The 25,508-nt window shown below is 43.3% G+C and overlaps 1 protein-coding gene across 19 annotated transcripts in view; it reads right to left on the reverse strand.

The window, feature by feature from the left end:
- The window catches only part of RIMBP2 (RIMS binding protein 2), a 547,982-nt gene that overhangs the window by 208,598 nt on the left and 313,876 nt on the right, over positions 1–25,508 (reverse strand). For all 19 annotated transcript variants that reach the window (XM_063454348.1, XM_063454352.1, XM_063454358.1 and 16 more), the window contains one exon: positions 5,397–5,537. In XM_063454348.1, coding sequence (XP_063310418.1) covers positions 5,397–5,537 — 141 coding nt within the window. The remainder of the gene's footprint in view (positions 1–5,396; positions 5,538–25,508) is intronic.

Raw genomic sequence — 25,508 nt, forward strand, 5'->3', positions numbered from 1 at the left:
AAGGGAGTCTTAACAGGGCTGTTTAGGAACATGGATCCTTTACTTATTGATGTAATGCTAGGGAGCTAGGGAGAGTTTTATGTGTGATTATTGACTCAAATTATCTTGTTCATTATTCCAAACTTGACATACCTAATGAAATGCATTCCAAATATATATATATATATATATATATATATATATATATATATTTTTTTTTTTTTTTTTTAAAGACATCAACATCTTTATGGCATTGACAGGGTCAATCTCACGTGTCTGCGTCATAAAATGTCTCTTATCTAAGCCTATTTTACAGCAGACTGCACATATTTTTCCGTTCCAACTAGTGATGTTTATTGACAGCTGCAGTCAGTGGCACAGGCCACCGTCACTTAGTAACAGCAATTTGTGGCTCAGAACTCAGCTTTATTTATGTAAAGAAAAGATTAATGAGGCAAGATTAAAAGCGTGCCCAGTCTGGAGATTCAGCTATTGTATGGTTATAATGAAGGTGTCCTAGTAAACTAAATGAAATGCCTTTTTCCAAGTCAATGACTTTAAAAGGAAACTATGGCTAAACTGGATATTTTTTTCCAAATCTTAAAGGAACACTATAGGGTCAGGAACACAAACATGTTTTCCTGACCCTATAGTGCAAAACCCATCATTTAGGTGGCTTGCCCTCTCCTTAGCCCCCTAAAAAGGAATAAAACACAGTTTTGGCCAATCAGCACCTCCAATCAATGCATCTCTAGGAGGAAAATTCAGCGTCCTCATGCAGAGTGTGGCGGTACCAGCCTTGCCACTGGGCATTGGAGAAGACTGATTGCCAGCCTCCTGCCATGTGACTATGGCCCCTGAGATGTATTGCCTGCTCTCCTGTACTGCTGAGGATTGCTACCCCTTAGGTGGATTTGGCTATGGAGCTTGTGTAGTGCCCTCTGTTGGTAGCAACAGTAATATGCACTACCTGAATAGCAAGACTGGTAATTTGCATATTCGGGTAGATTTGCATATCGCTAATTCTGCATGCAGGAGAGACATTTGTGTTAATTATGGTCTTCCCCACCTATTTATAAATATGTAATTATGTTATAATAAGTCACTGAATGTTGCCTGCTATGATTTGACTGTTTGTAATTTTATTGAGTTTTCACAGCAATGTTAATGTAATGACCAAATGGGCTAGTCCCAAATAAATAAAGATTTTGTCAGTTCTACTTCACCCTCAATTTGGAGTCTTGTCTCTTATTGGGGGAATCTGCTACAAGGGATTGCTATGCTCTGCATATTCCCTTGCTATAATCACTCCTAAGCTCTTTTAAGAGCTCGTTCCTACTTCGCTCTGGAAGGAAGAGAGGTTCATCCTGCGGTGGTTGTGTTGTCGGCTAGAGTGCTTGGAATCCTCAAGAAGTGCTAGGAGCATCCATCAACGGAGGTACCCAGTCGGGGTGCCAGATGATCCGTTACATTGGTGGCAGCGGTGGGATGGCTTCCTAGCCTTGGGAAAACCAGCACTACTTCAGAGATGGAAGGCCGTGCAGTATCTCCCTTTGATGCCAGGCTCCAGCAGCGACTACAGGATGTGATGCGCAGTATGGAGTATCCTATCCCAGAGGAAAAAGAGACAGAGTGGAGGGTGGCGCTTCGTACCGATCTCTGGAAGGAGGACATCGACGAAATTCGACCCTTCCGGTTCGAGGAAATCCTGACCACTAACCAGCGCCAAGCAGAACAACTAGAGCTGCGGATGCCATTATTGGGAAACCAGCCCTCAGAGGAATGGGTAAGCGAACTGGAGACGCTAGTTGAGACTGAGGTGTGGCTGGATGATTCCTATCGGGCCCTGCGGTGGCATGCTTACCACCTCTACCCATGGCTGATCGAGTACAAGTGTATTGAGGGGGAAGACTACGATGGCCCTGGTTTGTTGTGGGATACTATTGAAACTAGTCTCTGGTTCGGAGACACCGACATTGCTCGCTTCTGGTCCATCCGAGCTGAGCGGGCAGACAACTGGGACCTTACGGAGATCGATGCCATCCAGCCAGATCTATCTTTTCTTGCCAACCGGGAGTGGGAACTAGAACAGGATTATGTTTGCCTATTCCAATGTATAACGCCGCCTGTCTCTGACATGATGGGGCTTATTGACTGTATGCCACCGGAAGCATTGAGTTTAGTTCTTCCTCCCCAGCAACCAAGCCTGTTATCAGGGGACCTTGGTACTGTACCACATATGTCCCAACCAGCACCAGAGATGGAAGATCTTATTGACTTGTCCTGGGAAGACACCCAGCTGGCAGGTGGAGATGGGACCGAGGTCTCTCTACCGGCCCTACAGGGATGCTGGGCAGTCGGCCCAGATCCCCAGCGGCAGTATGTATCCCAGGGAGCTGAAGGTGCCGTCCTTCCTCCCCAGCGGCAGTGTGTGTCCTTAGGAGAGGAGACAGTTGGTCCCTCTTCCCAGCAGTCCAGTGAGTCTCAGGGAGCCGAAGGTGCAGTCCTTCCTCCCAAGCGGCAGTGTGTGTCCTTAGGAGAGGAGACAGTTGGTCCCTCTCCCCAGCAGTCCAGTGATTCTCAGGGAGCCGAAGGTGCAGTCCTTCCTCCCCAGCGGCAGTGTGTGTTACAGGGAGCTGAAGGTGTCGTCCTTCCTCCCCAGCAGCAGTGTGTGTCATTAGGAGAGGAGACAGTTAGTCTCTCTCCCCAGCGGCTGAAAGTATGTATGGGAGAGGAGCTTGTTACCCCCTCTCCCCAGCAGCTGAAAGTATGTATGGGAGAGGAGCTTGTTACCCCCTCTCCCCAGTGGCAGCTTAACCCACCAAGGGGAGACAGTAAGCTCCACAACAGTGCAGATGGGACATGCACCACTAGGGGTAGGGACAGTCGGTCCTGTCCACCACTAGGGGTAGGGACAGTCGGTCCTGTCCACCAGCAGCAGGGCTGTTTAGCCAAAGGGGAGACAGTCGGTCTCCCCCTCCAGCAGCAGGGCTGTGTGTCCAAAGGGGAGACAGTCAGTCTCCCCCTCCAGCAGCAGGGCTGTGTGTCCAAAGGGGAGACAGTCAGTCTCCCCCTCCAGCAGCAGGACTATGTAACCAAAGGGGAGACAGTCGGTCTCCCCCTCCAGCAGCAGCCCCAGATCCCGAGAGAGGAGCCTACCAACTCTTCTTTTCAGCATGGCTCCAACCAGGCTACTCCCGTGGTAGCGCTGGCACTCAGCAACCCACCAAGGCAGCCTATCAGTACCCCACACAGCCTTGTTGAGGCACCTGGACATGGACGAGCTAATCTTTTACCCAGGTGTAGTAACCATGTATTGTGGGTAGGCTGTATTACTGTTTGTGCTTCGTGGGTGGGTTGCTGGACTAACCAGGGCACTGACCGGCAGGAGGTCAGATACCCTGTTAGTCTGTTTGGAAAAGGGGAGAAATGTGGCGGTACCAGCCTTGCCACTGGGCATTGGAGAAGACTGATTGCCAGCCTCCTGCCATGTGACTATGGCCCCTGAGATGTATTGCCTGCTCTCCTGTACTGCTGAGGATTGCTACCCCTTAGGTGGATTTGGCTATGGAGCTTGTGTAGTGCCCTCTGTTGGTAGCAACAGTAATATGCACTACCTGAATAGCAAGACTGGTAATTTGCATATTCGGGTAGATTTGCATATCGCTAATTCTGCATGCAGGAGAGACATTTGTGTTAATTATGGTCTTCCCCACCTATTTATAAATATGTAATTATGTTATAATAAGTCACTGAATGTTGCCTGCTATGATTTGACTGTTTGTAATTTTATTGAGTTTTCACAGCAATGTTAATGTAATGACCAAATGGGCTAGTCCCAAATAAATAAAGATTTTGTCAGTTCTACTTCACCCTCAATTTGGAGTCCTGTCTCTTATTGGGGGAATCTGCTACAAGGGATTGCTATGCTCTGCATATTCCCTTGCTATAATCACTCCTAAGCTCTTTTAAGAGCTCGTTCCTGCTTCGCTCTGGAAGGAAGAGAGGTTCATCCTGCGGTGGTTGTGTTGTCGGCTAGAGTGCTTGGAATCCTCAAGAAGTGCTAGGAGCATCCATCAACGGAGGTACCCAGTCGGGGTGCCAGATGATCCGTTACACAGAGCATGGAGATGATGAACGGCAGAGCTGGCTACTGTGCAGCACTGCCACAGGAAGCACTTTCAGTGGCCATCTGAGGAGTGGTCACTTGGAGGTGTCCCTAGGGGAAATGTAAACAGTGCCTTTTCTCTGAAAAGGCAGTGTTTGCATTAAAATGCCTGAAGGCAATGATTATACTCACCAGAACAACTAGATTAAGCTGTAGTTGTTCTGGTGACGATAGTGTCCTTTTAAGCAGAACAAAAACAAAAAAATCAGCCATATCAGCTGATACTACTGAATTACCTTAACAAGAACCTTCTAGTGCAGAGATCTCAAACTCTGACACCCCAAATGTGGATAGCCTGCAACGCCAATAATTCTTTGAATGCAATAGATGGCCAGGTAGTTGCAGTACAACAATTTCAGGGGCTGAGGGAGGTTAGGGGTTCGTGGATATTGAGATGTCTACTATAACATTTCGGGGTGTTGCTGGTACAGAGAACAATCCTCAAAAGGTTTAGTATAAAACTTTTCCCTTTCCTATAAACGTGCAACAAATAAAAAATCAGATGTGCTTCTGCGATATTTAAAGGGACATTTGATGCAGCATAACCACTACAGCTCATAGAAGAGGCAGTGAACCAGAGACTTTGGGTGCCATCCTCTTTTCAGTATATCTCAAACCAAATTACAGCATTCTAACAAAAACATGAATGTCATGAAAACTACAGCATGGATGCTCTGCTGCAGCTCTTCTAATTTGGAGTCAACCACCATATTGGCCAATTATCCTTTGGTTGGCATTAGTAGACTGGGTGAGCTGACAGACAGGCTGGTAGTTGGGTTATCAATCTTTAGAATGCATTTAAAAGCAAAAGAAGATGCCTTTACAATCACATCAAATGACGACATAGAATAATGATTTAGTAATAGACATCATACAGCTACGGATATTCTTTTGTACATAGAAATATATCCTAGACCTTTCCTCGTTCTATTTTCTATAAAATAACACCACAAGCAATTTTAGCCCATTAATACATGCTGGTTGCACAAATTGACCATGGTATTTCGTGAAGTATTTCCCCCGAGCCAGCACACTCCAGTGAAAGGATATGACTTTTAGGCTGCCTTTGTTCTTACGCTTAAACAAATTGGTCTGCTGGAATCTGTTAAATCAGTGGAAGAAAGGTCAAACTCTGGTACCAGTTATGTGGCCTATGAGAATATTTCTTATAAACGAGATAAAAGTTAAGCAGCAGGTCAAATCAATATTTCTTCAAAAGCAAGGTATTAAAAATACAATTTGTACTTACTAGAAAACTCCAGTGCACCTTCTCTGTAGATACCCCAGTGACATCAGATTTGAAAGAGCGAGACTTCTCTTCTATGAAATGAATCTGGTTGTATGTTCTTTGTTGCAGGGGAGATGGTAGGCACTGGAGATCATTTCTAAACTAAAAATAATGAAAAATAAAATTAAAACAAGTTAATAAAAAGGGCATTACGATCACCTATAAAGCTATCAAGCATTGCAAAAATGTCCTGTAATCTTGATCGGTCAATTTCTGACTGTATTGTCTACTTTGTTTTATTGCTTCTCTAGTAATTAAGTGTTCTTGCATAGCAAGACCACTTAATGTTATCTCACATATATATTATTATTATTAATAAGTGTTCTTGCATAGCAAGACCACTTAATGTTATCTCACATATATATTATTCTTATTATAGCCAAATTTGCCACCCTAACTTCTCCCACAGTTTTTACACTACATAGACAAAAATATACCAAAACGTGCGGATTGTTCCTGATTGGTGTGCTATTACTTTGTGGAACGTTTCACCGAATGGTTCACGGAATATCGTCGTTCTCGAGGCAAAATTGGTCCCATAGGAACGAATGGCAAAATGTTCAAAGCTAGAGTGGGAGCTGGCAAAAGCTGAAAAATCAGGACATGATTTCTAAACTGCCACCACTCCCTCATTTTCAAGCCCACCTACACAAATCTTATATCAAAATGTTCAGCTATCCCTGCTGTCACTAGAATTGTCCACGGCTAAGCCATAGTCCTGACAGTTTTCATAATATGACCATTTGTTTGCAACTCACGCCGTCCATTGGCATTCATTGAAACTCCACTCTGCAAAGCTCACATTTGAAGGGCAATTTCTAAACTGCGACTGTGTCTTCATTTTTAATACTTCAAAACATGCATCAAAATGTAGGTCTAGGTCTTGTGATTCTCACAATATAAAGCTCTTCGCTGTAGGATTTATAGTTTTTAAAATACGACCATTTGAAGATGGCAACCGCTAAAATACTCTGACCTGTGCCAGGCTGGAGCAGCAAGTGATGTCATAGAAAGGGCCTTTTGTACACCTGCTAATGTTTTTATAAATGTATGTTTTAATGTAACTGTGAAGCACTTTGGGCAACAACGTTGCAATTAAATGTGCTATATAAATAAATAATAACAATTACTCCGCCCACTCCAGTTGTAGACTACTGGTGGAGGCAAGAACACTTCACACAATTTCCCCAGAAATTTTAGCTTTTCTAGTTATTAAAGTTATTTTAAGGTCAATTTGACACCACCATAAGGTTTTCACCACAACCAGATATCAGAAAATCGATAGGATAAAAAATTTCTCTATGAAAAAATATATTTAAAGTACTATTTTTAACATAGCCCAATAGCTCTGATCGTCATTAATCAGATTAACTTTGCACAGCTTGTGAACATTGAATCATAATGGCCTATTCACAGATTGAGGAACTGTGGTGAACAAGACAAGGAACTGCAGATTGTAGACCAAATAAAAGAATTGCTTAGACAGCGATGTTGGAGATATTGTTTCAGTCTGTTTTAGCCTAAATTATTTTTACAATTCTCCACGATTTAAAGTTTGGTGAATAAAAGTTTTGAAGCTCCAGCTGTGTTAGAACAAAACATAAAAATAAATAAAACCATGCATGTTAGGAGAACATGCATAATATACATGTCACCATTATGTACCTTATTTTATAGAAACAATTACTTGTGTTAAGCTTAAAATTAATATATTAACTTATGAAACAATTTATTTAAATTCTTTATAAACAATTAAAACAACAATGGCAGACAAGATAACAAACACAATGTATTATACTACATTTAAAATGATTGTGAGATGATATTAAATTAGTACTATATAAATATAGTATTTGCTTTTTTAAGGGGTAATAGTGCAAGCAAACTGCATGTACCGCGTTTCAGCTTTAAACACTGCCTATAAAGAGAAATTTGTGTTGAAGTGTAGATACACCTCCGGCACACGTGACTTAGTCAGTCAAACTTAATCAGCAGTGAGCATATCTGTAAGAAGAGGTTTGCAGGACTATGTGCACCTGGCTTGTGCATACACAGTCCTTGTAACAGGCTCAATTTAATATTCTCCTATTCCTCCTTAATGCCAGCCCTTTCCCTTAGTGGGGAGATGAGCGGTTACTAAGCTCATCTCACCACCTGCGAATGCCCACACAGTTTACATGCATAATATTGTGTTTATTGCCTCTGACAGAGAAGCATTTAATACAATGCTACTCTATCAGAAGAAACTAGTTGATAGATTGTAATGCCCACAGTGCATTTGCCCAAGGTCTAACAACGCTTATCAGTGAGAAGCATTTTATTTTACCTTGTACAGGCAACAGGTGGCACATTGTGTCATCAGAGAACATGGGGAATAGTCATTGGAAAAGTTGGCCCGATGTTTACCTTATTTTTCAAGGTTTTATAGAAAACAAAACAAAACAAAACAGGGGAGTGTGGATAAGTAAGATGCCTACAATAACACCTTTTTTTTTGCAGTGCATAAAGATATAACAGACCAGCTTGAGGCACCCCAACGGCAATCGTCAGGCATAACATTCCACAATACATTTGGGGTTATAGAGAAGACATGCACAATTTTTTAATAGAGAGTGAACTTATGTGAGCTGTATAGCTATACAAACATGCTAGTCTAGGTAATGTATAGGTAAGCACGCTAAACTACATATATGCAAGTATTGCTGGCTATAGGACACAATGCTTGTTGCAAGACATTAGGCTTGCCTATAAGAGCCACTGGTTTAAGAGGTAGCCACTGGCACCATGTTAACATGAGTATCCTGCCTTACTAGACGTGGGCATGAGAGGGCAAGTAGGTAGAATACGAAAGAAAGAGAGTATATGGTGCTGGACTAGCCAACTCCACAAACTCTAGGGTAGGTTACACAAGGTATAAGAGGCTTAACCCCAGGTTAAGTCAAAACAGAGAAAGAGAGAAAAAATGGAGAGACACTCACCTATATAGTGGGTGTAGTCCAGATAATCTCTCAAAAGAATATACCTCTTAGTATAAATGTCACATAGATGGAAAGGAGAAAAGGGGCGGGGGGTTGTTAACCTTTATTAGAAAAAAGTAAGGAAATATAATAAAAATTGGTAAGTAAATTACCAATAAAGAAAAAACATCTCTAAATAATGGGTGAGTGGAGTAGAGTTAAATGCTCAGATGTAGGGGATATGTCCAGGGTAAAAAGTACCTGGGTAGCTTCCAGTTATCTATACGTAGGTAAAATGGGGGCTGCTTATATGTATAGTACAAGGAAGTTAGACCAAAACATTCGTATAGAGTCAAAAAGCAGTATATAAATAAGCAGATAGGGATAGGGGGTGCCTGCCAGTGGTTATGGTCAAGAGAGGGAGCAAAAAGACAGATACAGGATGAAAGGAGTCTTATAGTGGGGTAAATACAGAGTACATCCACAGGTCCTTTGTTATGTACCAGAATTTGGAGATATCCAAAAATTTTCAAATATCGTATTTTGCCAAATAGGGAAAAAAAATGTACATACATAAGAGGGTATCTCTCACAAAACATGGAATGCTGTGGCTTAAAGAATGGAGAGAACCAGGGAAAAGCCCCTTAACACACCACTATAGAAATACCCTAAAAATTGCCCTAGGCTAACTGTCTGGCTCACACACTGTGAGAGTAAAACTAAACTGCTACTTCAAGGCAGCCTCAAGCATATCCCTATCATAGAAACCCCATATCAACCTTAGAACCAGATGCTATATAGAAACAAAGTCGCCTACTCCGTGAGCATAATGAACAGTGCAAAACCCAAAACCCAAAAAGAGACTTGATCCAAATTTAAAGTAAAGAAATAGTGAGCATCGGCAGGAAAAACGCTCAATGCGCGTTTCAACACGCCTTTGTCAAGAGCTGAATTAACCCCTTAAGGACACATGGCGTGTGTGACACGTCATGATTCCCTTTTATTCCAGAAGTTTGGTCCTTAAGGGGTTAAAAGCTGGGCTAGATGCTGGTTATAAAGGGGCAAAGGACCTCCCATCCCAAGGGGGACCGCCAATCAGCGTGTGGGTCCCCTTCGTAATGCTGCGTCATGGTTAAAGCTCCTCCCCTTTAGGTTCGTCCAATCGGGGAGAGAGGTGGGAGTGGTTATTCTCCGTTTCCCATTCATAATATTGCGTAGTAAATGCAGTACCTCCCCTCTTGCTGATATCCAATAGGGGACCGAAGTGGGAGTGGTGAAACTCTGTGTAAGTGACTGTACTGGACAATATTTGTCCATATCAAGAGGGCACTTCAAATGCCTATCTGCTAAGAACGAATGAATGGGTGTCCTTTCTATGGCACTGTATATATAGGAGAAACATGCGGCTATAATCTAGAAAAGAAGAGCGTATATATATTCAATCAGAGACATGAGTGAATGGGATTATAGGTATAAATTCAGATGGAGAAACGTGCAGGGAGCCCTATTCATTCAATGTACGGTCCCATAAGTCGCTAACCATAAAAAGTATTGCACCTATTAAATCCTTTATGGATTACATCAAAAACACTCAATCTAGGTTTAGCCAGAGTAAATACATTAAGTATGTGAGAAGTAGACGGAATAAAGTTAGTATTTACGTTCATATATTGTTTTCAATGTACCAAAAGAAGGGATCTGGATGGAATTAACTCATGTTGTAAAAAGGCAGAGCAGCTAAGTAGAGATAGCTAAAGCTAGGGCTTAGTGTAAAGATAAAATGTAAAATAAGATGGTAAACATAAAGTGCGTTAAACTTGCTTATTAACGGTTAGATTGCATCTCTAAAATCTTGGGCACACAGTTAGATTTGGGTCATCCGCTGGAGTATCAAGTGCCCAGTGTCTTGTTATCAGGTTGTCCCCCATTCATAGGTGCTTCACTCAACTCCCTGACTGGAGATGCTGCAGCCTGCTGTAACAGAGCTGGGGAGAGGCGGATGATTTTCCTGCTCATTAGCAACTGAACAATCCTGAATCGCTCCTAGCCCCCTCCCCCCCCCCCCCCCCCACCACCCTTGGACCGGCAGGGGTCATCCCAGTCCCCACTGGAATGCACAGCTCTGCCTTCACAGCACCCACCTTCTTACCCACACCGGGCCTAGCCAGGCAGGCTCTAAAGGCTTAGCTGACTGAATGATCTGAGCACAGCGGACTGCCTAAAAATGGCGGAGGCATCTTATCCTCGAGGGTAAATGCATCCAGTGGTCCTTTAAGGGGGTTGTGAGTCTGGCTGGCACACCCACATTATGAAGATCCTATTGACATTAGGGGCAGACTCACCTTCCATGGAAAGCCACACAGCTCTATGGATGGATTCACCCCTATCACTGATGTTCAATCTTTTTCATAGGCAGTTCCATACTCTGCACAGACAATGTTATCAGGTATTAAAGACTTGCCGCAATTCTGTATTGTATAAATTACTCAGGTTCATCAGGAGTTGGTTTGCTGCTCCACACTCTAGTTCTTTAACCTTTGCTGCATTACCTGTGGTTGAAGCCATCTTCCAGAGTCTACTAGGCTTCTGGAGTTATATTTTACTAGGAACCAAATTAATTCTTAAATAGTGTGTTGAAAAACATATGCACATTTAGATTCAACTTTGTGGGGGAATGCTGGCTGCATTCAACAGGAAAAGCTAAAACTTCACAACTCAGGTTACATATTTTCTAGAACAGCTAACACAAAGAAGGGCACATAAACACATTAATAAAATTTGATTAGAAAAAATGGAAAAGCACATTATCTACTGCTTTTCTCCCAAGGTGGGCCTGAATAAATATCACTGAATTCACAAAGCAAAAATCGGGGCAAAAATTGGGGCTTATACAACAAACTGAACAAAAAACAACAAAATTCAAATGCCAAAATTCAGGAGAAATAGCTCATCTAGAAAAATTCTACATGTGACCTGTAAATCTGTATTTTAGTTTGAGTTTTGCCGTTCACATTTTAATTCTATACCAATTCATACTATTTTCCTGCATGTTAACTTGCAATTTATTAAATAAGGTTCCACTCACAATCACCAACATATAATTATAAATCAGACTAACCAATGAGTGATATCAAGGTTGAGTCTTTCACAATAAATGCTACTTTACTCTGCAAAGAATTCCATATAGAGAAAAAAAAAGTGTCTGCTCTATTAGAGATATAATACTTGAGGAGCCATTTGGTTTTCTCAGTTAAACCAGATATATAAGGAGTTAACATTCTTATCGAGAGCTGAAAGTAGCCTTGGTCAGAGGATGAGAAAACATGACCTTTTTTATATTTGGCATTTCTGTAAAGTTTGAAATGGCACAATTTGTCAATTGGGAACATATTGCAGACTGATTATGTGGCATTTCCACCAATTTACAAGCTTCTGCAACTCATAATTGCTAACAAATAAAGAACACTTTATGTAAAGGGATCTGAATACCTACAAGTGGATTGGTTTCTAATGTATTTCAATTTCATGTCCACCAAGAATGACTTATAATGCAATATAAACACAGTTTTACAATAACAATTTGGTGCAGTTGCTACCCGGCAGGTAAGAATAAATGTATAGAACACACTCTGCAGCTAAAACAGGAGGCTGAAAATTATTTTGCAATCTAAAGAATGTCTTTTTCCTTCTAAAATGATCAACATGCACCTTCGAAATGAGTATAGCTGATGGGTAGACCTAGAGCAAGCCGGTTTGCTACAGATTCATTTATGATTAACATTTTATGCCATGCTATTTTATCCCAATCGTGGACATTATTTACAACTGAATTGTCTTATAATGACTCCATTTTTTCAAAATTCTCATTTCTGAACTCTGCACCATTTCATTTAGTTTATAGAAATGCCGGCACCTCTCAAAGGTTTGTCACAAAGTCCATTGGGAACCACACACAAATGCAAAGTCAAGGAGATGCCAAATTTAGAAACCGGTCAGCTTATTTAACTGTACCCCATTGCATCCATCAGTGTTGCAACACATGCAGTTAAAAGCAGCTTTGTCTATTTTTTTTCTTTGGTATTCTTTGACTAATGCCGTCCATATGATAAGGATTATTAGACATAAAGATTCATAACAGGCCAAGATACAATTAGGACGAAATTTAGCCAATCAGGTCACCAGTCGAAATTTTGATTTCTGAGTCTCCACATGCCAGAATATCTGGGGAACCAACTCACATAAGCCCAAACATGCTTGTTTTGGTTCTTGATTTGCCATGCCATTCCTGGCAATAGAAAGAAGGGGAATGAAGTGGAGAAGAGGCTTTTGTTTGGTGGGGCAAATAAGCAACTTAATTTGCCATGTTGAAAAAGAGGTATGTTCAATCATGTGGGCTAAATCTTCCTTCCAATCAGAAGGTAGCAAAAAAAATAAAAAATAATAATTGATGGTTAGGGGACAGCCAATAAATGTTCATTTTATTCACAAATCATATCAATAATATAAAAGTGCTACTAAAATTGTATCAACAAATATAAAAAAAACTCTTAAATAAAAATAATAATAGACAAATGAAAATAAATAATAAAAATAAAAATACAAGGTGGAATTCGCAAATCAAGTGGCAGCTGACCAATACAGGAAAAAAAAAAAGAGAGGAGCCGTAAAACACTTTATACTTCCAAGCAGGATTCTTCCAGACACTTTGACTGTATGTAATCTATGTTTGTACTGTATGTAATCCTGGTGCAGGTTCTGATATAAATTAGATTTGATTGGACATATATTTAAAGGTGGACTTTTTAGATGACAAACATAGCTTTCCTTGACAAAGTCCCAGTGACGAAACCGATCTGAGGAAAAAACACCTTTGGACGATTTCTATTATATTTAGGACCTTGCTACATTGCCTGTTTAGGAACCTTCCATTTGTCCCTCGAGTTTGGACCAGCTATGGACTAAAGTACTGACTGTTGGGTGGCATGTCATGCAGGACTTAGTCCCCATGATCTTCTGTTGGGCTCATATTGCCACCTTGGTAGCCTGTGTGTATGTAAATGCAAAATATGGTAGTTTTAATAATTTATTGATGGTGTTACATTATATCTGTTATTTTTCTGTTGTTACGCTTTTAAAGAGTATTGAGATTACAGCATTTTATCATCATTGACTGCTCTCTGCAGTGCTTATTATACGTGAAATTCAAGCTACTCCAAAAGTGCTGAGATCACGACATTATACCATCAACTGATTATACTCTCCATTGCTCAACATATGTAAAGGTTTAAACTACTGTACATGTAAGCTGGTTTGTATCTGCTGTGTATTTTACTTGGGGCACATACCACCTGCTTTGGATGACACACAGTCCTGGGAGCTGGAGTCCTTACAAGAACTTTCCCTGCTGAATCCTCCCTGCTGGAACAGTGATTAGCCCTTTCCCCTCCCAGTAATGAGACGACACATAGTTCTGGGAGTACAAGCTGGAAGGCTCTAATCTGGCCAGATGGCCTGCTTTTATACAATAGCCTCTACAAGGGGTCTCCCACACAAAACAACAGGGTAATACTTCCCCTGTGCCTGAGAGATAATGGAGTCAGGTACTGTACAAACTCAATTATCTCCAGGTACAGAAAACACACAATTTACAAGCACCTCAAAAGTACCCCTAAAATCCATCGGATAGCCCCGATCTGGGTGACCAACATATCCATAAATCATCCAGATTGGTTCAGTGGTTCGGGAGTTCCATGGAAGTCAACTTTTGACTGACTGCACACGAGGGTCCTGCCCAAAATAGTTCCATAAGAAAAGTGGCAGCAGTTGGTCAAGTTCGGTAGTATAAAAACCAAACTACCAAACATAGTTTATAGCTGAAACATGGAGCTTGTTCCCCTACTTGTGCACTTCCATGTACCGTACCAAACGCAGGTGATTATGGAGTGTCCAATTTCTGTTCCATGCACTCAACAATTAAACACCACGCTGCCTGCATTCACGGGTACAAGATGGCCACCACCACGTGTTCGTGCATATGAACAGCGGCCGTCCAGACGAACCATTAGAACGCTACGGTGAGAACTGGACCAATGTGTTAATAAGGGTTAACAAGCTCCCAGGTGGTCATTAGTTCGGGAGTTGGTTTGGTTCCTGATCCAGGGCCGGACTGGCCAACCGGGATACAGTGAAATTTCCCAGTGGGCCGCAACACCTGGGGGATACAGAACTCTAAGAGAGACAAGGGGGACAAAGAGAGGGGTAATAGAGAAACACAGGGGAAGGGGGCAAAGAGACAGAGGGGTAATAGAGAGACACAAGGGAAGGGGTGACAAAGAGAGGAGTAATAGAGAAACACAGAGGAAGGGGGACAAAGACAGAGGGGTAATAGAGACATAGGGGGAGGGGGACAAAGAGACAGAGGGGTAATAGAGAGACACAGGCGAAGGGGGGACAAGGTGTCTCTTGCTCTCCATTTAACTTAGTTTTTCAGCATGGGAGTTTATGCCGAAGAGCTAATTGACAGGTGAGAGAAAGACCTCTTTTTTAAAAGACGTAATTGATGTGATCCTGACAATAATACACACATATATATATATATGCATGTATAGTAATGTGTGTATTAGTAACATATATTATTATGCCTATACTATTTACACATATTAATATACATTTATATATGCATAATACACACAGAAATGTCATTAATATACATATATGTAATGAGCACGTATTGGCCCAGTCTTGTTGCTAGCGGCATACTCCAGCGCAATAACATATTCAAAGTGAAGAGCGCACCCATAGGACTTGAAAATTAACAAGATAACTTCATTTTTTTTCAGTTGTGCACAGGGGCGGACTGACCGGTCGGGCACTTCGGACATGGTCCGAGGGCCCGGCCGGGAGGGGGGCCCGCCATCAGGGGGCCCGGCTGCCCCTTTAAATGCTGCAGCCGCCTGAGCGCTCTCTTAAGAGCCTCAGGCGGCTGCAGCTTCTCACTTCCCCTCCCATGTAGCGTGGCCGAGCTGCACTCCGGTCCGCGGTGCCCGGCCGGAGTGATAGGAAGGTGCACACTGAGTGTGCACCTTCCTGTCAGTCCGGCCGGGTACAGGAAACAGAAACTCCTGTTCCGCGCGGAACAGGAGTTTCTGTTTCCTGTACCCGGCCGGACTGACAGGAAGGTGCACACTCAGTGTGCACCTTCCTATCACTCCGGCCGGGCACCGCGGACCGGAGTGCAGCTCTGCCACGCTACATGGGAGGGGGTAAGAACAAAGAGGGGGAAGGGGTAAGAACAAAGAGAGGGGGAGGGGGTAAGAACAAAGGGGGGTAAGAACAAAGAGGGGGGGTAAGAACAAAGAGGGGGGTAAGAACAAAGAGGGGGGTAAGGTAAGAACAAAGAGGGAGGGAGGGGGGTAAGAACAAAGAGGGAGGGAGGGGGGTAAGAACAAAGAGGGAGGGGGTGGTAAGAACAAAGAGAAAGGGAGGGAGGGGGGGTAAGAACAAAGAGAAAGGGAGGGAGGGGGGGTAAGAACAAATGGGGAGGGGGGTAAGAACAAAGAGGGATGGGGTAAGAACAAAGAGGGATGGGGGTAAGAACGGGGAGGGGGGTAAGAACAAAGAGGGAGGGGGGTAAGAACAGAGAGGGCTGGGGGGGTAAGAAGAAGGAGGGGGTAAGAAGAGGGAGGGGGGTAAGAAGAAAGAGGGGGGTAAGAAGAAAGAGGGGGTAAGAAGAAAGAGGGGGTAAGAAGAAAGAGGAGGTAAGAAAAGAAAGGGAGGGGGGTAAGAAGAAAGAGGGAGGGGGGTAAGAAGAAAGAGGGAGGGGGTAAGAAGAAAGAATGAGAAAGGGAGGGGGGTAAGAAGAGAGAGGGGGGTAAGAAGAGAGGGGGGTAAGAAGAGAAAGGGAGGGGGGGTAAGAAGAGAGAAGGAGGGGGTAAGAAGAGAGGGGGGTAAGAAGAGAGAGGGAGGGGGGTAAGTAGAGGGGAGTAGGAAGAGAAAGGGGGGGTAAGAAGAGAGAGGGAGGGGGGTAAGAAGAGAGGGAGGGGGGTAAGAAGAGAGAGGGAGGGGGTAAGAAGAGAGGAGGGGGTAAGAAGAGGGGGAGGGGGGGGGGAGTAAGAAGGGAGGGGGGGAGTAAAAAGAGGAAGGGGGGGTAAGAAGAAGGGGAGGGGGCGTAAGAAGAGGAGGGAGTGGGTAAGAAGAGGGGGAAGGGAGGGGAGTAAAAAAAGGGGGTAGGGGTAAGAAGAGGGGGGAGGGGAGTAAGAAGAGGGGGGAGTAAGAAGAGGGAGGAGTAAGAAGAGGTGGGAGTAAGAAGAGGGGGAGGGGGGAGTAAGAAGAGGGGAAGAGTAAGAAGGGGGAGTAAGAAGAGGGGGGAGTAAGAAGAGGGGGAGAGTAAGAAAGGGGGTAAGAAGAGAGTGAGGGGGGAGTAAGAAGGGGGGGTATGAAGAGGGGGAGGGGGGAGTAAGAGGAGGGCAATTGCCCCCTCCCCTGTCCGCAGGCACCGTGCGGGCAGGGGAGGGAGGAAGAGAGGACCCGGGAGCTCAGCCTTCAGCTCCTCTGGGTCCTTCTTGCGCGAGCACAGATCGTTGCCGCGGTTACCACGGCAATGTTACGGCTCTTGCGAGAGTAAACTCTAGCCCTGGAGCTACGGGCTAGAGTTCACTCTCAACACTGTGACCACCAGGGATTCCTGGTGGTCGCAGTGGTGAGAGTGAACTCTAGCCCCATAAACACACTGCCCCCACACACCATACACATTCACACACTGCCCCCATACACCCACACACACCATACACATTTAGACACATTGCCTCACACACACACACACACACTGCCCACCCATACACACACAGCCACCCATACTAACATTGCCACACACATACACAGCCCCCTCATACACACATTGTCCCACACACCCTACACATTTACACACTACACCCCCTCACACACACTGAACCTTTCACACACACTGAACCTTTCACACACACTGCACCCCTTACACATTGCACCACTGCTCCTATACCCTACTACAGCCTCAATTCCCAGCAGACCCCAGGTAAGTTGTCAAACTGTTCTTAAATGGTTTGACTACTTACTCTGAAAGGGGGGCCCGGCCCTCCTGGCACCATAACGACTACACAGAGCAGTAGTGGTTATTGTGCATGGATTATTTCTTTAAATAATCTACAAGTGCCCCAGTAGCCAGCAAGCCGGCCAGCCAGCCAGCCAGCCCACAGGCCGGCCAGCCAGCCCACAGGCTGGCCAGTAGCCAGCCAGCCCACAGGCCACCAGTTAGGCTTACAGCCAGCAAGCCACAGCCAGCCAGCCAGCAAGCCACAGACAGCAAGCCACAGCCAGCAAGCCAACAGCCTGCCAGCCGCAGCCAGCAAGCCCACAGCCTGCCGGCAGTAGCCAGCAAGCCCACAGCCTTCCAGCAAGCCCACAGACTGCCACCCAGCAACAGTAATTAAGGTAAGAGGAGCCAACTTGGCCTAGGTATCAGCGAGCTATGTTGTGTTGCTATATTGTGAATAGGAACCAGAGTGTTGGAGAGACCCCCCTCCAGGCCCCATTAGACTCCATTGTAGTCTCTAATGGGACCTGGAGGAAATTCTTTCTGGGGCCTCGAAGGGATTATTGCACTTTTGTTCCTTGTGTCTAAAGATTGTGTAGGGTGTGGCTGGAGGCGGTGCATGGAGGCGGGACATGGGTGGCGCTTGCTGTGGAGTATGGGTGGGGCCTGTAAGGGGGCCCTTGATTTATTTTGCCCGGGGGCCCTGAGGGTTCTCAGTCCGCCCCTGGTTGTGCAACTGCAGACATTCACCATTTCAGTCCCATTACTAAAATGTCCTTAATATGTCAAAGTAGTTGTACTGAAACACTGATTACATGCTAATGTATGTCTGCTTAAAATAAAGGGCTCTTTTGTTTATTTTGAAGTCCTATGAGTGCTTTCTTTCGTTGGAGTAATAGTTTTCAATTTTAAGTTATCTTTTCACCCTCTATATCAGCACACTATGCTGGCGCGATGCATTATTGGGCTGGTATATAACTTTTTCCAGGGCTGCTTTTAGTTCCCAGTCCAGCCCTGTCCTGAACCAATAGGAAAATTTCACGAACCAAGACTTTTTCATGTCTTTTGCATAGCCCATAGTCCTGGGGCAGGAGGCTGGCTAGTAGGCTCCTCCAGGAGCTTGTGGCGAACGACTAGGCCAAAGTGCGTTATTCACACAGATGAGCATCCAATTCTCAATATACAGAATGTAAAAAGTCTTTCATTAATTCATAACCCTCAATCCAGAACCAGTTGGCCGGTTATTATTAAATTAAATGAAGTGTAACTGATCCCCTTGTTAGTAGTAATGTGTGTAATGTGTGGATTCGCAAAAACCACCTGGCCGGTAAATGCAATTGAGGTGAAAAATAGCTGATAATTAAGTTAACCTCTTAATGGACAGGAAGTCAGGACATAGCAATCCTGACTTTGAAGTAGTTTTAAACAGTAGCTCATTCCTAAAGTAAGCTCCTTAGGCAAGTAATCTTGTCTTCTATGCCAATTAGAGAAAGATTGTACTGCAATGCCATCAATATTTATTACTTCTAAAGTTTAATAAAAGTTAATATTCCCATACATATGCAGCATGCTTGCACAAATTAATTGGCAGGTTGTTCATTTTCAGTATTACAGGCTGCTGCATGATACATCATATATTATTAGTATATCTACTATAATATAATGAATACTCTGATGATTAATGTGCAACAGGTATACATGGTGGATGTCACCTAACTGCTCATATTTTACATTTGAGTACCAAAAATGTTCCATATCTCAAATGTCCAAGTATGAGTGTCTGATGAGGTTTTGTATTTATGCACATCCCTTTTCCTAATGAAGTTCATGTGAGTTGGAAAAGCACATGGGAGGAAAATATACATCTGTATGCTTCCTCTATACTTCTTAATGCCCACTGGAACAAAAACAAAAACAAAGAAAAATTCTCACCTAATGTTTACCTATTATGTCCTAAAGTTTGAAAAGATGTTATTTATTCAAACAAATAATAGAAATGTAATAATATTAAAGGCTAATTATATTAACTGTAATGACCAGAGATACCTCCTCTTTCTTCTCTTCTTTCTCTTTGCTAGTCTGTTTTCTTTTCTTTTTCTTTTATTCCGAGTTTTGTTTTCCCCGTAAGTTACTTTTTTTTTAAAGGACATCTCCTGTTGTCTTTTTTTTTCATGCTCTTTGCAATATCTATATAACACTTTGCAATTCACTTTTTAAAATTTATTTTCACCCTATTTCCCATTTTCTATCTGTTCAAGATGTTGTTTTCTCCAAAGATATACCTAGGTTGTTTGGCCCATAATTGTACCAAGGTTTTGTATGTGCCTCCACTCCCTTTAGTGTCTTCCCACAACCGACACCATATTGTGTGCATCTCCTGACCCAACTTGGGTTTCTCTTTCTGACCTTATATGTTCCCTCTTACTAGCTTATTTGCCATTTGACCCCCTTACACCTCACTGTATCTTGTACCCTTCCTAGCATCTCTTAACCCCCTTACGCCCTTGTGTTATCTCCTGACTCATGTTTTCCTCCCAAACCCCCTTACAACTCTCATAATTTTTCCTTTTCTTACCCCGCTTTTGTTCCCTAACCATCCTCTTACCACTGATCCAATATGTTTTATCCCCCTCATTCCCTTTTCTCTCTTGTGTATTTTCCCCCCACCCCACATATAAACACAAAATCACACTGTGTAATGGCTTTACATGACCATTGTAGACCATCTTCATTATTATCTGCTTGGTCTGACAAGAAGATGCGAATAGTGTTGGTCCCCACCCCCTCCACTATCTCGATGTTGCTCGGAATTTCCTGTCAGACTGGGCAGATGATAATGAAAAATTCCTATTGTAATCCTGCAATGCCAGGGTATGAAGATTGATAGGCAGAAGGGGTGCATTGCCCTGTTTGTACCATTCCCACCAATTCTGCACAGTTTGTAATTTTTTTTTGTCGGTTTCCAGGGGCACCGGGTCTTTAAAGCGGGGCAAACGGGGTAGCTGCCCCAGGCCCACTCACTCCTGGGGGGTCCAAAGCAGCTACCCCGTGGGCCCCGCTGTCCGCCCAATTTTTTTTTTATTTGCCCCCTGAGCCCGGCGGTGCTGCGGCTGCACCGGGAGCCCACACACGGCTGTGGCCCTTTAACAGCGCGACCGGGCCCCCTTGTTTTACCGCAGCAGGCTGGGAGGAAGAGACTGCCGTGAGTCACTTCCTCCCAGATAGAGTGAAGCCGCGTGGGATGGAGGAGGAGGAGGCCGTCGGGAGGGAGCTGGAGTGCAGGAGCCTCACACTCCCAACAACCTCAGCCTGCCACTGGACCCCAGGAAACCCATAAGGTAGGCTGGAGGCTGGCTTTATAAATGTAAACTTTGCATGTGTGTGTCTCTTACTATGTGTGTATGTGTGTGAGTATGTCTGTCAGGGTGTCTGTGTGTGTGTGTCACCATTTCTGTGTGTGTGTGTGTGTGTGTCTTATTATGTCTGTCTGTGTGTGTCAGTATATCTGTGTGTGTCTTAGTATGTGTGTGAGTATGTCTTTCAGGGTGTCTGTGTGTGTCAGTATGTGTGTCTTAGTATGTCTGTGTGTGTCAGTATGTCTGTCAGGATGACTGTGTGTGTGTCACTATGTCTGTGTGTCAGTATGTCTCTGTGCGTGTGTCAGTATGTGTCTGTGCGTGTGTCAGTATGTCTGTGCGTGTGTCAGTATGTCTGTGCGTGTGTCAGTATGTCTGTGCGTGTCAGTATGTCTGTGCGTGTCAGTATGTCTGTCAGGGCCTTTGTGTGTGTCAGTATGTATGTCTGTGTCAGTATGTATGTCTGTGTCAGTATGTATGTCTGTGTCAGTATGTATGTCTGTGTCAGTATGTATGTCTGTGTCAGTATGTCTGTGCGTGTGTCAGTATGTCTGTGCGTGTGTCAGTATGTCTGTGCGTGTGTCAGTATGTCTGTGCGTGTGTCAGTATGTCTGTCAGGGCCATTGTGTGTGTCAGTATGTCTATGTGTGTCAGTATGTCTGTGCGTGTCAGTATGTCTGTGCGTGTCAGTATGTCTGTGCGTGTCAGTATGTCTGTGCGTGTCAGTATGTCTGTGTGTGCCAGTATGTCTGTCTGTGTGTGCCAGTATGTCTGTCTGTGTGTGCCAGTATGTCTGTCTGTGCGTGTCAGTATGTCTGTCTGTGCATGTCAGTATGTCTGTCTGTGCGTGTCAGTATGTCTGTCTGTGCGTATCAGTATGTCTGTCTGTGCGTGTCAGTATGTTGTCTGTGCGTGTCAGTATGTCTGTCTGTGCGTGTCAGTTTGTCCGTCAGTGTGCACGTCAGTTTGTCTGTCAGTATGTCAGTGTGTCAGTAAGTCTGTCAGTGTGTAAAAATGTAAACTGTACATGTGTGTCAGTATGTCTGTCTGTGCGTGTCAGTATGTCTGTCTGTGCGTGTCAGTTTGTCCGTCAGTGTGCACGTCAGTTTGTCTGTCAGTATGTCAGTGTGTCAGTAAGTCTGTCAGTGTGTAAAAATGTAAACTGTACATGTGTGTCAGTATGTCTGTGTATGTATGTCTGTCAGGGTGTCTGTGTGTGTATCAGTATGTCTGTCAGTGTGTATCTCTGTTGTCAGTATGTATATCGGTGTATATGTATTTAGTATATCTATGTTTCTCTATGTGGTCTGTGCGTATCTGCATGTGTGTCAGGTTGTGTATCTGCGTGTCTGTATGTGTGTCAGTGTGTGTATCTGTATGTTATCATTGTATGTATTTGTATGTTGTCAGTGTGTGTACCTGCGTGTGTATATATGTGTGTGCATCTGTATATAGTCAGGGTTTTTATCTGTGTATGCATGTGTGTCAGTATATGCATCAGTGTGTCTGAGTATCCATATGTGTCAGTGTTTGTATATATGTCTATGTATGTGTGTCAGGTTGTGTGTCTGTGTGTCTGTATGTGTTAATGTGTGTATCTGTGTCAGTGTGTATCTGCATGTGTGTTAGTGGGAGTGTGAGTCTGTGTGCATGTGTTTCAGTGTGTGTGTGGCAATCTATGTGTACATGTGCATACATCTCATCATTCAAATCACCAACACTACACACAAGTGCACCCCTGCATTCAACCTTCAACACTACATACAAACACAGTCCTGCATTGAAACGTCAACAATACATAAACACCAAAAATATATATAAACACACCCCAGCATTTAAAAAAACAAGCAAACAAGAAATACACATAGATGCATGCTTGCATTCAAACACCAACACCACATACAAACACCCCCCTACATTTACACAAACATACTCCATACACAAACATGCTTCCATTCAAACACACAAACACAACTCTAAATACGACTCTGCAAGCATGGGAAAATGGTTCCGCTAACTGCGTTGGGAAGTGGAGAGCGTGATTGCATGTCAGGGAGTGGGGGTCAGGGGGCCCCATCAAATTCTTGCCCAGGGCCAAATCAATTTTAAAGACGGCCCTGCCCAGGGGGCAAATAAAAAAAAAATGGGCGGACAGCGGGGCCCACGGGGTAGCTGCTTTGGGCCCCCCAGGAGTAAGTGGGCCCGGGGCAGCTGCCCCGTTTGCCCCGCTTTAAAGACGGCCGTGGATATGAGTGAGGGCGCGTGAATGTACTTTTAGAACAGACCTTGCTCAAGTGCTCCCCATTTTATAATCACAAATGTCAGCATGATGCAGTATGCAGTATATGATTGTATAATTGTGATGTAGTCTGGATCAGCAAAGAAAAAAAAAAACTAACTGGAATCTAAGTCTAAAGGTTTCACTTTACTTAATTGTGGTATTAGAAGCATTTGACTGGAGGAGTCAATTGAAATGAGAAATCAACAAGGTAATTGCAGAAGTTTAGGCAAAAAAATTGCCAAGATGGAAATACAGCATAGACAGTTTAACGTTTTCTCAAATTTGACTTTTGTAGTATAAAAATGTGCCATTCTCTGGTGAATTCTTCATAATGGATTATTAAATAACCCTGGCAATAACCTGTTGGAATAAAGTAAACAAAATAGTATGAGATGGTGTCCATCAAAAAGAAGAACAAAGAAACAAAATATAGGAGAGACGACATAGTGTCTAGGATCAGGATGCTGATCCGAAAATTTAAAATGCATACAAAAGGGAACAAAAAGACTGATAAAAGATGAAAATAAATTTAAGCCTAATTGGAAATAAAAAGAAAGGAAACACTGCTGACAAAGCACAATCAACTGGTTTTGCCATGTACGTTATTACAAAATTATTCTTCTATATTTTAGTCACAGGAGGAAAATATGCTTGGCTTGGGCTTGGCCGTGGGTACACCATGTGTAAACACTAGCATCTAGAGTCTGGTTTCAATGTCACTTCTGCTTATGGCATCATCAAGTACCATAAACATCAGGCTTACATGAAGCACTGTATTGATGTCTGGAACACTATACAGTTGCAAGACACAATCTACATTGTTGTACAACCCCATTGTCATGAATCCATTTGGCATGACTGTCAAAAGACAGAAAGTATAACTACAAAAGTCATAGGAGACTGAACAATAGCAAATCTAGAGACAATGTAAATACACAAATAACATTACAAAAAGAGAAGTCCTGCACTCACTCCCATCACTCCTGGGCGGCAGCAACGACCACAGTACACATCAGCCACAATACATACAGTAAAAATAAAATAAAAAGTTACCTATGCTCTCTCCCAAATCCCTATGTATATTTAAACAAATGGAGGTCATTTAATTACTCCAATGACCATTGGAGGGAATGCCCGCCTGACTGTCAAGGCAGACCCCCCTAGGCGGGTCCTACACTGACCCTTCAGCCTGCTTCCTTGAGCTTCTGGCAAAGATTTCTCTAATGAGACAGAGAGGGGTATTTTTTATATACACCCCTATATACTTATTAGCCCTTAATAAGGAACACATGGGATGGGCGGCAGCACTATAACAAAGTGTTTTTTTCCTGTATATATTGCGGCTGATGTGTATTGTGGTCATTGCTGCTGCCCAGCAGTGATGGGAGTGAGCGTAGGACTTATCTCTTTGTATTTGCAATCACTTTTTGTATCACACAGCTTTGTTACAATGCTGCCGCCCATCCCATGAGTTCCCTATTAAGTTTAATAAGTATATAGGGGGAGGGGGGGAATAAAAAATACCCCTCTCTGTCTCATTAGAGATATCTTTGCCAGAAGTTCAAGGAAGCAAGGTGAAAGGTCAGTGTAGGGCCCACCTTGACGTTGGCAGGCGGGCATTTCTTCCAATGGCCATTGGAGTAACTAAATGAGCTCCATTTGTTTAAATATATATAGGGAGTTTTTGGAGAGAGCGCAGGTAACATTTTCTTTTGTTTTTACACGAATAACATTAAAAACAACATAACATAGAACAACAACAAGCAGACATATATTTAACTTTAAATCAAACTGGTATAACATTTAAAGCATATGAGAGAATAGTTTGGGCACAGTATGTGGGTGCTGGGGGGCAATGTGGTGGACTTTGAGGAGTACAGCAAGGTATTCAGGTTGAGTGAGCATGTGGTTACAATGTTCACGCTAGTGGGCAAGCACTAGACTAGATTTTATGATACCTGCAGTGAAAACACTTTGTTGATGCTTGACAGCAAGTCATCATATGGAGATGTAATATTGGTTTGGCAGTGTGAAGAAATTTAGCTGGACAATGCAATAAATAAACTCTGCTTTATCAAGCGTAAATACAGTACACTAAAATTTCCAATCTGTGCTCTGAAACATCAATCAACTACCAAATGGTTGATATTATATTATACGTATATATACACACACACACACACACAAAGTAATTTTTACTGACAAATATAGCTATGAATTATACTATTATAGATGTAAATGTTGAGAATGTATTTGAAAATGCAACCAAAATGGCAATAATATAAAAAGATGACTGGAGGGCTTTCTGCCCTGGAGGTTAAACCGTACCCAGGTATAGCTGTCCTTGCTGTGTGCCTCTTTGGGCTGATGGGGAAGGTCATGCTTGTCATTGGTTATGACACAAACCCACCC

The sequence above is a fragment of the Pelobates fuscus genome, chromosome 5 (assembly GCF_036172605.1).
Source record: "Pelobates fuscus isolate aPelFus1 chromosome 5, aPelFus1.pri, whole genome shotgun sequence".
NCBI lineage: Eukaryota > Metazoa > Chordata > Amphibia > Anura > Pelobatidae > Pelobates > Pelobates fuscus.